We start from the raw sequence: 15,604 nt of genomic DNA, 5'->3' as shown, positions 1-15,604 counted from the left end.
TCCTGCTTTCAAATATAAGTTAACACAGTAACTACAAAATGAAGAGAACCAGACAGATAAAATTCGATGCAAAGATTTTTACGTCTTTAGTATAAATGCCTACAAAATTTTGAGGGAAATCCAAGAAAGAGTTGACCGTCTGTCTTCAGTACTTTCAGAAGCATGTAAACGCAATAAATCAAAAACACAATGACTTAAATTTATCAAATTTGGTACATGATTTTGAGACTTTAATTATGCTTCTATGTCAAATTTTTGTTTCAATCGGTTGGAAAGAACGCATCTGAAAACCAAATTCGATTTTAAGATACTTTTGATCGGGATTAATAGCCGAAATACTCGCCAAGGTTCACTCGATAGATCCAGTAAAAAGGTTAAATTCACGCCAAAGGGTGGTATTTCCTAACTATTGTACGCCAATCCCATGCAAGGCGGGCGTTCACTGGGATAACATCTTTATTAAAGAGCGTTCGAGAAAGTTTGGGGGAAGACTAATTCCCCTAATTTCTGAAAGAGAATTAATAAATTTATTAAGAAATTGAAAAATTCAATTTGATTTCATGGTACTCATTTAACAGAACTTGATAGAGGCCCGAATAATCGCGATTTTAATGAATATAAAAAGAAAGAAACTGGCTAGTACTTGTTTAGAATTCAGTTAACCACGTGGTGTTCCTGGGCGAAGCTAGCTGCCAATCATGTAAATATCACGTGGTCTCCTTGTTGATGTTAGTATATTTATTTTTCCCTATCCAGAAGCGAACTTGACTCCTATACTAGGGGGAGTGTGATCTCGGCTCTCTCCCGAGAAATTTTATGTGTAGTTCTCTAGGCCTACAACACTATGGCGTAATCATGTGCCTTTTGTTGTTGATGTTACCAATAAACCACATAAAAGGCAACATGTGTTTTCAAGTCATTTCACCCATGCAATAATCTTCACTATCAAATAAATTATTGTGTAATCATGAAATGCAATAATTTTCAGTACTTATTAAATATGAAACAAGCCTTCGACATGATGATAATTTGATAACTCACCTATTACAGCAGAATATAGTTCTGGGGAGGAAGTTCCTATAGCCATGAAGGTAGCTCCTGCGACATCTACAGGGACATTTAAAGCTGCAAAAAAAAAAGTATGAATCCATTTTGATTCCGCAACAATCAAATAGATAAAAAGATGCCTAAATATGTAACGTTTATTGGACTTTTTCCAATAAAGAAATGTCAACAAGATTCTAAAAATTTCAATAACGCATAATAATTATTTGAAAGAAACTCCGCGATCACTTTTAAGGCCACAGAAGAATCATAGAAAAAAATGCTAGTTTTGCATGAGAAATTAGTGTGTATATTTAATTTTTATATTGTCTAAAAAGTCACTTCTCAGTTAAAAAAATTATAAATGACTAAAAAAATCACACACAACTTATGTTGATTTTAACCCTACATTACTCATTGGTTCATGTTTACTGGTTTTTATCCGGTTTCTTTAAAGTAATAATTGAAGTTGAGATTAAAATCTCTTTATTTACAAAAAGACTGAGAAAATATTTTTTGTAAAAAAAAAATTATTTTATGCAATTAATGTCATTAAGTAATTAATTTCTAATATTCAAAAATTAATGCAAACTGTAATTTTTAATGATTTTTCCACAGTTCTTTACATTTTTTGAGAATTATGTTATTTACTACATTTTATTCTTTTTTTAATTAACGCTTTATCTCATACATTTTTAGGCTATACCTGAAAGGTTTTAGTTACCACTTTATTCTTCATATTTCATTTTTCTAATTTCCCGAAAGAGAATCGCATTTTGTTTATTCGGACTCCTTTCAATTTTAGGCGATTCTTCAAACATGTAAATTCTTTTTCATGTAAATAACGTTTATTAAATTTAATCTTTTGTACAAGTATAGCTTTTTATAGTGGATATTTTACATAAATATTCAAAGATTTTTAGAGACTAAACATTATGTTGAAATGTAACTGCTTGATTCTATCAATCTAACTAGCGACTCAAATTTATACAAATCTTCATTCAATTAATTTTGGTCTAAAAGAAATCATTCAATTTAGGGTTCATTATTTATAGGAATGTGGCATCACAGCTATACGGCATATGTAATTGTATATGTTTTATTTGCCTTTTATACTTATCAATGACGTCACATTTCTTTTGTTCTTGTAAGCTGTGCATCAGATTCAAAATTAAATTAGTGCAATGCACATGACATGTATCACATGAGCATAAATTGTCTTCATCTCAAAATCCATTTGACGGTAGGAGAAATTCAGCCAAAACTTTCTGGGAAGAAGATGCGAGTAAAGCAGACATGGAGTGTTGTAATCCATAAAATGTCGGGGAACCTTTTAGATATTCATCTCAATCCTTCGTCGTCCTGAATAATAACGACGTAGTATCATTTCACTGCAACCGCATTCGTAGCCGTTAAAAATTTTACTACCCAAACGGATATCCTTTCGGACCAGAAAGGATGGATTCCAGAAAATGAACTATGAAATCTCCATTTCCTCGAACCGCATTTACGTCCACGTGCCCATCCAATTCGCTTCCTCTCTCTTTCCCCATTAATCCTTTTTGAAGGCTCGTCCGTAATGGGAAGATTCCTGCCCGGGATAAGCCATTATCGATTAGATGGGGGAGAGGTGGGAACTGACGCTGTCAAGTTCCTGACTTACGCGAAAGATAGCCGGGCTGAAGTAAAGAGCGAATTGTTTCTCAAGCGATCTGTGAGACGCATGGCAGATTTTTTTTTTTTTTTTTTTTTTTTTTCAGAAATCGGCAGAAAATGTGATAATTACATTGATGAAAAAGGAATTGATTTAAGAATTTTTATTGAATAAATGGCAAATTAATTAAACATTTATAGGGGTCGCAATATTGGCCTAACCGTTTGGCTCAAATAATTTTTTTTTTTTTTTAATTTTATACAAGAACTTTTGAGTTTTCCTCGGTAAATACCGAAAAAATCGCTTGGAAAAAGCAAATGTCTTTTTTTTTCCCAATATTAATTTTCAAAAATCGTTATTTTAATGCGATTAATTTAATTGTCATGGGATCGTTTGCCTGGATTATCACAATTACTTTTTATTCTTTTTCTTTTTTCAATTTTTTTTCTAAATTTTAATTAATTAAAATTTAAGTTAAATTTCGGTGTTTTTTCACTGAAACTTCGGACCACATTATTATACAAAAGTAAATTTTATTCTGGTTACTTTATTTATTTTCTCAATTGTGATCTTCATCAAAGATCGGATATCGGTCAAATTACTATATTTGATGAGGCCCAGAAAAGTCATCTAGTCGGCTGCGGCTTTCAATAACGATCACATTTCGGTTAAATTACTACCAATTGATGAGGCCTAAATGAATCGTCTAGTCGGCTGCGGCTTTTAATAATTAACATATTTTGGTTATATTACTACTAATTGATGAGGCCCAGATGAATCATATAGTCGGATGAGGCTTTTAATAACGATCACATTTCGGTTAAATTACTACCAATTGATGAGGCCTAAATGAATCGTCTAGTCGGCTGCGGCTTTTAATAATTAACATATTTTGGTTATATTACTACTAATTGATGAGGCCCAGATGAATCATATAGTCGGATGAGGCTTTTAATAACGATCACATTTCGGTTAAATTACTACCAATTGATGAGGCCTAAATGAATCGTCTAGTCGGCTGCGGCTTTTAATAATTAACATATTTTGGTTATATTACTACTAATTGATGAGGCCCAGATGAATCATATAGTCGGATGAGGCTTTTAATAACGATCACATTTCGGTTAAATTACTACCAATTGATGAGGCCTAAATGAATCGTCTAGTCGGCTGCGGCTTTTAATAATTAACATATTTTGGTTATATTACTACTAATTGATGAGGCCCAGATGAATCATATAGTCGGATGAGGCTTTTAATAACGATCACATTTCGGTTAAATTACTACCAATTGATGAGGCCTAAATGAATCGTCTAGTCGGCTGCGGCTTTTAATAATTAACATATTTTGGTTATATTACTACTAATTGATGAGGCCCAGATGAATCATATAGTCGGATGAGGCTTTTAATAACGATCACATTTCGGTTAAATTACTACCAATTGATGAGGCCTAAATGAATCGTCTAGTCGGCTGCGGCTTTTAATAATTAACATATTTTGGTTATATTACTACTAATTGATGAGGCCCAGATGAATCATATAGTCGGATGAGGCTTTTAATAACGATCACATTTCGGTTAAATTACTACCAATTGATGAGGCCTAAATGAATCGTCTAGTCGGCTGCGGCTTTTAATAATTAACATATTTTGGTTATATTACTACTAATTGATGAGGCCCAGATGAATCATATAGTCGGATGAGGCTTTTAATAACGATCACATTTCGGTTAAATTACTACCAATTGATGAGGCCCAGATGAATCATCTAGTCGGCTGCGGCTTTTAATAATTAACATATTTTGGTTATATTACTACTAATTGATGAGGCCCAGATGAATCATATAGTCGGATGAGGCTTTTAATAACGATCACATTTCGGTTAAATTACTACCAATTGATGAGGCCTAAATGAATCGTCTAGTCGGCTGCGGCTTTTAATAATTAACATATTTTGGTTATATTACTACTAATTGATGAGGCCCAGATGAATCATATAGTCGGATGAGGCTTTTAATAACGATCACATTTCGGTTAAATTACTACCAATTGATGAGGCCTAAATGAATCGTCTAGTCGGCTGCGGCTTTTAATAATTAACATATTTTGGTTATATTACTACTAATTGATGAGGCCCAGATGAATCATATAGTCGGATGAGGCTTTTAATAACGATCACATTTCGGTTAAATTACTACCAATTGATGAGGCCTAAATGAATCGTCTAGTCGGCTGCGGCTTTTAATAATTAACATATTTTGGTTATATTACTACTAATTGATGAGGCCCAGATGAATCATATAGTCGGATGAGGCTTTTAATAACGATCACATTTCGGTTAAATTACTACCAATTGATGAGGCCTAAATGAATCGTCTAGTCGGCTGCGGCTTTTAATAATTAACATATTTTGGTTATATTACTACTAATTGATGAGGCCCAGATGAATCATATAGTCGGATGAGGCTTTTAATAACGATCACATTTCGGTTAAATTACTACCAATTGATGAGGCCTAAATGAATCGTCTAGTCGGCTGCGGCTTTTAATAATTAACATATTTTGGTTATATTACTACTAATTGATGAGGCCCAGATGAATCATATAGTCGGATGAGGCTTTTAATAACGATCACATTTCGGTTAAATTACTACCAATTGATGAGGCCTAAATGAATCGTCTAGTCGGCTGCGGCTTTTAATAATTAACATATTTTGGTTATATTACTACTAATTGATGAGGCCCAGATGAATCATATAGTCGGATGAGGCTTTTAATAACGATCACATTTCGGTTAAATTACTACCAATTGATGAGGCCTAAATGAATCGTCTAGTCGGCTGCGGCTTTTAATAATTAACATATTTTGGTTATATTACTACTAATTGATGAGGCCCAGATGAATCATATAGTCGGATGAGGCTTTTAATAACGATCACATTTCGGTTAAATTACTACCAATTGATGAGGCCCAGATGAATCATCTAGTCGGCTGCGGCTTTTAATAATTAACATATTTTGGTTATATTACTACTAATTGATGAGGCCCAGATGAATCATATAGTCGGATGAGGCTTTTAATAACGATCACATTTCGGTTAAATTACTACCAATTGATGAGGCCTAAATGAATCGTCTAGTCGGCTGCGGCTTTTAATAATTAACATATTTTGGTTATATTACTACTAATTGATGAGGCCCAGATGAATCATATAGTCGGATGAGGCTTTTAATAACGATCACATTTCGGTTAAATTACTACCAATTGATGAGGCCTAAATGAATCGTCTAGTCGGCTGCGGCTTTTAATAATTAACATATTTTGGTTATATTACTACTAATTGATGAGGCCCAGATGAATCATATAGTCGGATGAGGCTTTTAATAACGATCACATTTCGGTTAAATTACTACCAATTGATGAGGCCTAAATGAATCGTCTAGTCGGCTGCGGCTTTTAATAATTAACATATTTTGGTTATATTACTACTAATTGATGAGGCCCAGATGAATCATATAGTCGGATGAGGCTTTTAATAACGATCACATTTCGGTTAAATTACTACCAATTGATGAGGCCTAAATGAATCGTCTAGTCGGCTGCGGCTTTTAATAATTAACATATTTTGGTTATATTACTACTAATTGATGAGGCCCAGATGAATCATATAGTCGGATGAGGCTTTTAATAACGATCACATTTCGGTTAAATTACTACCAATTGATGAGGCCTAAATGAATCGTCTAGTCGGCTGCGGCTTTTAATAATTAACATATTTTGGTTATATTACTACTAATTGATGAGGCCCAGATGAATCATATAGTCGGATGAGGCTTTTAATAACGATCACATTTCGGTTAAATTACTACCAATTGATGAGGCCTAAATGAATCGTCTAGTCGGCTGCGGCTTTTAATAATTAACATATTTTGGTTATATTACTACTAATTAATGAGGCCCAGATGAATCATATAGTCGGATGAGGCTTTTAATAACGATCACATTTCGGTTAAATTACTACCAATTGATGAGGCCTAAATGAATCGTCTAGTCGGCTGCGGCTTTTAATAATTAACATATTTTGGTTATATTACTACTAATTGATGAGGCCCAGATGAATCATATAGTCGGATGAGGCTTTTAATAACGATCACATTTCGGTTAAATTACTACCAATTGATGAGGCCCAGATGAATCATCTAGTCGGCTGCGGCTTTTAATAATGATCACATTTCGGTTAAATTACTACTAATGGATGAGGCCCAGATGATTACTACTAATTGAATGGGCTTGCATAACTTATCTAAACCGTTGTCATCTTTAATAAAGATCCCATCTATACCTGTGTGTGTGTGTGTGTGTGTGTGTGTGTGTGTGTGTGTGTGTGTGTGTGTGTGTGTGTGTGTGTGTGTGTGTGTGTGTGTGTGTGTGTGTGTGTGTGTATGTGTGTGTGTGTGTGTGTGTGTGTGCTCTACAGACCAGACCGTTCCGTTTGGCCAGGCGAACGACACATATATACCTTGGAGAATTTGAATGTGTACCTCGAAGCATTTTTTTTAAAATTTAAGTAGAATATGGCCAGCTAACCAGCTGTTCACCGAAAGTGACTAATATTTGATAAAGAAATTATTTTTTACATTTGAAATTTTAGAGGGTTAAACTATTAGTGGATTAAGCTAAGTTCCTTTTATTATCCACGCAACTTAAGTAATGAAATAAAAATGTTTTTAGCAAACGATGGTATTAGAATTAAAATTAATGAGATCTTGAAAATGAATAACCATGCAACTAATTTTCATGTTTATTGATTTCTTAACACGATTTCAACTAACTTCAGCGAAAATAGTAAAATTTCTAAAAGATCGTCCGTGAAGCTGCGAAAAAAATCTTTGAACTCATCAGAAAAACTATTGTTTAAAAATCAATAAATAAAGACATTTTTTGTTCTTATTTTAAATTAGAAAATAATTCGAATAATGATCTAAGTGAGTTTGAAAAAGTTAATGGATTTAGAATGTCTGATGAAGGAACATGTTTTTGATCTTTAAAAAAAATGCAAGAAGAATGGGATAAAATATCTTCAGATACCACCAAAAATGGGTCGAATCGGTACCATGACGTTTAGAGGCCATTATAAAAGCCAAAAGACATGGAATTTAATAGTGACACTTTGTTTCTATGAGTGATATTGCAAAAATTTCATTGGTGTATTTTCAATTTTTTTAAGGCAAAATTCTGCGTATGTTTATGTAAAATGCTTCTGAAACTTTTCAATTTAGAAGTTTTTGGTTGATTTTTCTTTATTTTTACTCTAAATTAAACCATTTGATATGTGTAAAAAGTAAAACAAGTTTGCACTTCCCAGTAATGTGTTATTTATATTGAAAGTCAGATTTATCAAGTAAAAGTAAGGTGTACTCTCAACTGTTTGAGCTACTTACATTCTGCTATGATCTCCAGCGTCGGCACAAAGAACTGGTCACAAACGATGGCCAAGACGAGACAGAGGTAAATGGTAGCCACAAAGTGAATGACCACAAAGCCACTCCGCCGCTGCTCTTGAGTGAATATGTCCTCTGGAAACTCATTGATAGCCGGAGGAACACACTGTTGACCGTCGACACTACTGCTCTTCGGAGCTGAAAGGAAGGAATAAAACATGTCAGGAGTAAAAACGGTTGATATGTACAATTGATATGTGCATTGTGAGCACATCCAGCTGTGTATAAACTAGATTGAAACTTGCAAATAAAAAAATTTAAAATATAAAAAATTCAATCGTTTAGAAGATGAGATTGCTTCCACACATACAAGATATCTTAGTTGTCGAAGATTTGACAACAACAAAAACAACTGAATAAAATGAAATCAGAAAATAAAAATGCATTTAATACAATCACACCTCTCTCATTAAGAATGATGCGCATAAAGTCCAGTTCGGACGGTCCGTTCCTTTACGGACATGATCGTAAATGTGCCATCTGATCCGATGTAGGACCACTCTCGGCTACGAACGTCGATCGGGAGCTTCCCGTAAACTGTCGGTAAAATGAATTGATATCAAAGAACCCCTGAAAACCACAAGTGAGGGGAAAGAGGGCAAAATGCGCCAGACTCAAGTAGCGAACGGGCCATCGGAATGGGGCTTAACGAGTAAAAAAAAAAAAAAAAAAAAAAAAAAAAACTATCTTAAAGAACAATGTTTCGAAGAACGAATGAGATATTTTGATGTCACAATCAGGTTTCACCTGTTTCATGTATATCAGTCTATGTTGAGAGCTTGTTTGAAGTTATTTCTGGATATAAGAAATTTTGGCTGGATAACGTTGGCGAACACGACTTCCAGGAATTTGAACAAGTGTCTGTGGTGCCTAATCTCTAACCAAGATTATAGGACTAGAGGTAGATAGCAATAACATCAATGAACTGGTGGAAGAACATAGCTAGAGCTACCAAAGAGCTTGTAGAACCGCACTCTGTGTAACAGCAAAAAGATACGGATCAGATTTGGTCAGGAGAGAAGAAATAATAGCCTCAATAAAACAACAACCTTCCAGTAAAACAAGGGAGATGCTGAAAGAATGCGAAATTTTATATCGTATGCTGAGAAGTATGTTAATAATTGAGCAGTTGTGCGTAGAATAAATGCATCTATATTGCTGTGTCTCAATTTCGTCATATTTAGAAGCGTGCCAAAGACACGTGTTTTTAGATAACTTTCTTGTAAACCAGCGAGAATTTTCTCCCAAAACTTTCTCGCATACACACTAATAAACTTGCCATGTCACAGAACGCTTTACATGGTATCGACATACAAAGTTACGAAATATTCACTTTTGGTATGAATTTAGTAATTTTTACTGAATCTATCATATTATCCTTGGCGAATTATTTGGCGATTAATCCCTGGCATGCGTTAGAATCGATTTCTGTTTCAAACACATTTTTCCCACCCGACTGAAACCAAAATTTGACACAAAACAGCATTTGTAGTCACAAAATCCCCTACCAAATGTGATATATTTAAGTCATTGTGTTTTTGAATTTTCGTATTTACATGTTTCTGAAAATACAGACCGACAGACAATCAACCCGTGGGTGTATTTGGTTCAAAATTTGAAAGGCATCTACGCTACAGATATTAAATCTGTATACTGAATTTTAGTAACCTAGCTCTCTTCGTTTTATCGTGTAACTTAAAACTAATTATTAATGTAACTTATATTCGAACAGCCGGACTTCCTGTGAATAGATTTTACACAAAATTTGATAGAAATCTAAAAATTTGATGTAAAGACCGTATACTAAATTTCAATTGTCAAGCTCGAAGCTTTTTTTTTTTTTCTTTTTTTCAGACAGACTGACATTTTACAAAAATGTGATTTTCGAATTCAGGGAGATCTGAAACGTGGAGATGCGTCAAAATCTCGGGTTCGAATTTTTTGATCATTATTATACTTTCTCTGCACTATGTATACGGGAAAGTAAAAAACGGATACTATAAATAATAAAATGTATTTTTATAAATTTGTTTGAGCATTTTCAAGAATGTAACACATTGTCCTAATTTACATGTATTCCAGAGGGAAAAAATTGTGTCGCTTATTGAGTATTTCACATTAAAAAGTAAGATTCGGAAATGAATTATGGTCGATAAGCGAGATTTCACTGCAATAATGTAAATTTAAAAAAAGATTTTTTTTCCCTTGGAATTTTAACTACGGAAGAAAAATCACATGATTAAATAACTGATGAAATAATAAAAATAATTTAAATTTCATTGCAAACAAGAAAAATGCTGTTATTACGCATAAAAATATTTTAAATAATTCTTTAAAACTATAGAAAGATTTATCAGAAATTAAAATTGGTATCATCAAAAATATAATTTTTGGAATTTTAAAATAATCTGAAAATTATTTTGGAGCAATGGTGAGCTTTCTTGATCATTTTTTTTTACACCTTAACCTCGGGTTATCTTATACCGTTAAATTTTTAAACTAACTATTAGAATAAGTATATTCAACTTACGCTGCGACGTGTGGGCAGAGCGGTGTAGTGGTCAGAAACATATGAATGATACGTGTGTGTTGCTGGCCTTTGGTTCCGAGTTACGCTTTTTGCTTTATTTTATTATTTATATTTAATATTTTTGCTTTTTAAATTTATCTACATAGGTATCTTTAATGAAAATCGCGATTTTATTCAAAAAATTTATAACTAGCTATTAGAGCCTTTTTTTTACATGCTCTCATGCTGACAATGTCATATAACGCCATCTTGGAATCGGTTCACCGCTGTAAAGCTGAGTGTAAGTTCAAAAATATAACTAATGATATATAAACTGTAAAATGAATACTGTAATATAGCAGATTGTTTCGATAACATGTTAAACTCAGTGTTTTCATGAATTTTTTTACTTAAATGACCAGTTCATATATAGGTAGGTAGGATTGAAAAAATATACGTGTGTAATCAGTATGTGATTCGTATCTAAATATTTCTTCCGCAAAAACATGATTTAAAAAAAGAAAACTGCCGAGCAAAGTTCGGTTTTCCAGATATTCTTTAATTAATCAAAATTATAACTAAAGCTTAAAAATTGTTCTGAGTTAAAAATTTTCATCCTCCAAAGTATGTCTGTGCCAAATTTAGCAGCGCTTGGTCAAACGATCTAGCCTCTAGAACATTAACATACAAATACATACATTCTCCTTAATTATTCTTTAGCAGATATATTCCCCTTAAAAAATAGATATATGTGGAAATATGAAGCATTTCCAGTTAATAAAAATTCGTTCTTCAAAAGCAAGCTTTCAGCAAATGGTTAGCAAGTTTTATTTTGTTTTGTAAAATACCATAACACTGAAGGACGGTAAAGACAGAGGTCTAACCAGTTTTGTTTTCGATCATCGTCCGAAATAGTCTAGTTAAACTTGACATTTTCTTTAGTTTTTCTCTTGTGCGAGACATTTTAATAGGACATACATGATATATCAGTGCTTTTGCTTATTGTTCCTTTTTCTTTAATCTGTAAAAAAATAATCGAAAAGAAATTTTCAAATAAACTATATTCAAACCTTGTGTCTTGATAGACACGTTAAAGTAGCTCGCAAAACTATTCCAACAGTTTAAAAAGTGGAAACTTGTTAAGTTACTTCTTTTTTTTGTCATAATTTAATGAATTGCCGTTTTCCTCTGATTTTTAAATCAAATTAAAGAGAAATTTCTCGGAAAATATACATCTTTTAACAGTTAACAAAGAAATGATGGAAGGCCTTTATAAAATGCAATGATATCTTGTGAAATACTTTAATTAAAATTTATTATTACAGGGTGAACTAAATATGCAGTATATTTTAAATAACTATCATATAAACAACTAATCAAATTTAAGAATTCAAATTAATTTATAAAATTCTAGAATGTCATCAACTGAGGCACTGAATTATTGCTAACATTAGAATTGCTGATAAAACAGTTCTTTTTTTTTTCAGTGACTATTACGAATTCATTGATTGCAGCTTTTCGTCAGCTGTAAATATTATTTTTTAGATGTTCTCATAATAATAAAATACTTGGGAGACAAAACTTCGCTTAGCAATCTTTTTTTTTTTTTTTGTAAAATCATGTTTTTTTTAGAGAAAATATTTAAGTACATACTGATTACATATGAATACTTTTCAATTTTATCTGCATACGAATAGGTCATTTAAATAAAAATAAATCATGAATACACCTAGTTTAAATATTACATCTTGGAATATTTCACACACACAAAAAAAAAATGCGATTGGTTTTCAACATTAGAATACCTGAATAGGCCATAATTCTTCATCCCTTTTTTTTAATTTAAAAATTTTCATTATGTATTCGTGCTTATTTAAAATGAAGAATCTTAATTTGTATTCTAAATTGGGTGTTGCCATTTTAAAAATTCAAATTAGCATGAACTTTTGCCAGAACCTTTGCATTAATATTAATTGTATACGCAATTTTTAATGACGATTAGAAATTTTCGTTTTAATGCGTTTTAATTGGCTCTTGAATATTGTGGGGTGTCTGGATATTATTTGGATGGGCAATAGAATTGAAGAAACTGCGATAGTATTTACTTTTAAGAAATCAGTTTTTCAATTTTAGTCTTAAAAAAAGGGAAAATTTCTCTAATTACAGAAATGTGAAGAATATTTAAATTTCAAAACTTGAAAACCTTAATTTGTTTTTAAAAATTAAATAATGTTTATCCATATGATGGAAAGATACAATTATTTTCATTTTTCTCGAAACCCCCCCCCCAAATTTCTTCCCCCCCCCCAAATTTCAGTACGCGTATCTCAAAATCTTTTTAAAGTAATCTATATAAAGTAAGATATAATTTTATACTACAATATTCGCAAGCCTTATACATCTATTAAACCTATTTTTATTTATTTCTATGGAGTAATCTATAAATATAAAATCTAACGTGCATAGCATAGAAATCCCTCTTATTACTTCTTGTTGAAGGACAGCAGTCATATGTGATACTGAATGCGAACAAAAAATTTTAATTTACAAATTTGTAACTTACGAACAGGAAATCAAATGGGCAAATGATTAAGTTAACGCACACGAACCAAACTTTTTGTCTTATATTTGAAATATATGTTGTGTGTAAAGATATGATGGAATGCGCAAAAGATACGATGTTGAAGTTGGTTCACAAACTTTTGTCAACAAAAGCCACGTGATCCTCTTTTTTTCCAAGTTTTCAAGTACATTGACATTTCTTGACTTCAATATTTTGTCGTTTAAATAATAATAGTTTGTGTTACTATATACATATCCCATTATTAAATCATTGCATACGAGATGAAGTTGGCTGTTGTGAAGTGGCTTAAGAATATTTTATTTGAAAATATATGTAAACATTAAAATTATTCTTCTTATAAGTGACTATAAAATTGGCTAAAAATATTAAAAAAACATATTTGGTTTAAATATGCAAGGCAAATTAAAAATGCAAGGCAAAAATTAAAAATAATTTTCATTAAGTCTCTAATTTTTTAAATAGTCTTCCCAATCAAAACATGAATCATGAACTTCCAAATCTCTTAGCGCATCAATATTTATTTCACATTCTATCATATTTTATAGAACTTTTTAAGATTTAATTTAATATCAATAATGTAAATTTAAAAATTTCTTAGCAAGTTTACTGACTAACTTGGTTTTACTGAAGAAATATTGTTTCTAAGATTAAATATTTACAATTTTTCATTCTTTTTTAGCTATTTTTAAGGTTTAGTATTTAAACTTTTAATTTTGATTTTGATTTTAAAAGTTATTGAGATTGACTACACACAGTTTTTAAATTCCTAATATGACTTTTAAGGTCTTTTCAGTTCACTGTTTTATTTCATTTATTTATTTATTTATTATTATTATTATTTTTGTCATGTACTCTCTGAATTTTTCTCTGAAGCGTACATTTTCTTTATTTATATTAATCTTAATAAAAATGAAGTAATTGTGGCTTTGTGTGTATATACGTATGTAGGTAAATATGTATGTTTTATATTTTCTCTTAAATGACTGAACTGATTTTACCTAAATTTTGCACATTTATTTTTCTGGACAAAAGGAAGAATACTATCAATTTTTCATAGAGCAAAAGTAAATTAAATATTTTATAAATAATTTTACAGGAAATATTTTAAATCGTCTTAAAATTTAAAATTTTACTATTTCAATTATATCAATTTTCATTTCTACAGAATATTTCTTTCAATTTCATTAATTTAAAAAAAAAACTCAAGCACATTAAATTCAATATCAAATTTGAATTTCTCTATCACTTTTTTAAAATTTCTGTTTTATTTTTGTATATATACTTTAGCAATAATTTTATTTATTGTAGTGTTTTAGCAATGTCAGAAACAAGAATAAGTCAATCACTACAAGCGAAGATAAAAAAAAAAGTAAAGAACTTGTGAATGAACAAAATAGCTCTTCGACAATAGCAGCCATTTCGGGCTATGAAAAGTCAACCATAATAACCAGTTAACTGTTTCGTCCTCTTCGGAAAATACTTATCCAAATTGTGTCGTAAAAATTTAGTTATATTTATTACTTATTTCTACTGATTGTTGTGCTTTTTAAATGACGAATATATACGTTAAAAGAAGTTAACGGATTAAAATTAAAAATTTTATATTTTCACTCATACCAAATTTATTTATGTGCAATTTTTCTTTCAACTGTTATTAATTTTTTTAGAAAATTTAAGGCAGATGATTTTGAAGCAGGGAAATTAGTAGGTCTCCTTTGCTAGACAATGTTAAGATTTTAAACCATTATATTACTATTTTTTAATTTTTTTTTATTTCAAAACCTATGGAAAATATTCTAGTAATATTTTATACAGCTTAGTTTCTATGTTAAAAATATCATACATGAGAAGATTTTAAGCCCAAACTACGCCGTGTATATCAATTAGGCAATAAAATATAAATGGACCATTTGGTCGCCGTAGAAGTCTAATTGATTTTTTAAGTAGCTTTGATTATCTTATTGAACTTACCTACTGTGGGCAAAATCTGCCCATCTTTTCTCTGTATCTCCGTATCCTTTTGCTTATAAAGACCGATGCACAACGCCACAAGTGGCAATATCAAGAACAATATCTTCTTTTTCCCCTCTGTTGGTCCTCCATCAGTCCTCGACGACGTCTTAGGGCACATAACTCAAAACAAGATATCCTTTAAAGGTTTAGAACACCATCTCGCAAAATATCACTTACTAATCCATGCAAAATGATGAATAACAAATCGTAGATAACACAGCCTTGAATACACCTTAGAGACAAATGAATATTCCTTGAAAATGCTATTGCAATCGAACTGTTGAAGCCTTTACTTG

The 15,604-nt window shown here is 31.4% G+C and overlaps 1 protein-coding gene across 1 annotated transcript in view; it reads right to left on the bottom strand.

Moving 5' to 3' along the window:
- The window catches only part of LOC129957708 (sodium/potassium/calcium exchanger 3-like), a 46,839-nt gene extending 31,253 nt beyond the window's left edge, over window positions 1–15,586 (bottom strand). Inside the window, exons 1-3 of the mRNA XM_056070165.1 lie at window positions 15,267–15,586; window positions 8,143–8,340; window positions 1,042–1,125 (exon numbers count right to left, since the gene is read on the bottom strand). Of these exons, the coding sequence (XP_055926140.1) occupies window positions 1,042–1,125; window positions 8,143–8,340; window positions 15,267–15,426 (442 nt within the window). The 5' untranslated portion in view covers window positions 15,427–15,586. The remainder of the gene's footprint in view (window positions 1–1,041; window positions 1,126–8,142; window positions 8,341–15,266) is intronic.
- Between the last annotated feature and the right edge of the window lie 18 nt (window positions 15,587–15,604).

This window comes from Argiope bruennichi, chromosome 11, assembly GCF_947563725.1.
Source record: "Argiope bruennichi chromosome 11, qqArgBrue1.1, whole genome shotgun sequence".
In the NCBI taxonomy this organism is placed as follows: Eukaryota; Metazoa; Arthropoda; class Arachnida; order Araneae; family Araneidae; genus Argiope; species Argiope bruennichi.
The sequence above is the reverse complement of the archived record's forward strand: the minus strand, read 5'-3'. Positions and strand labels throughout refer to the sequence as shown.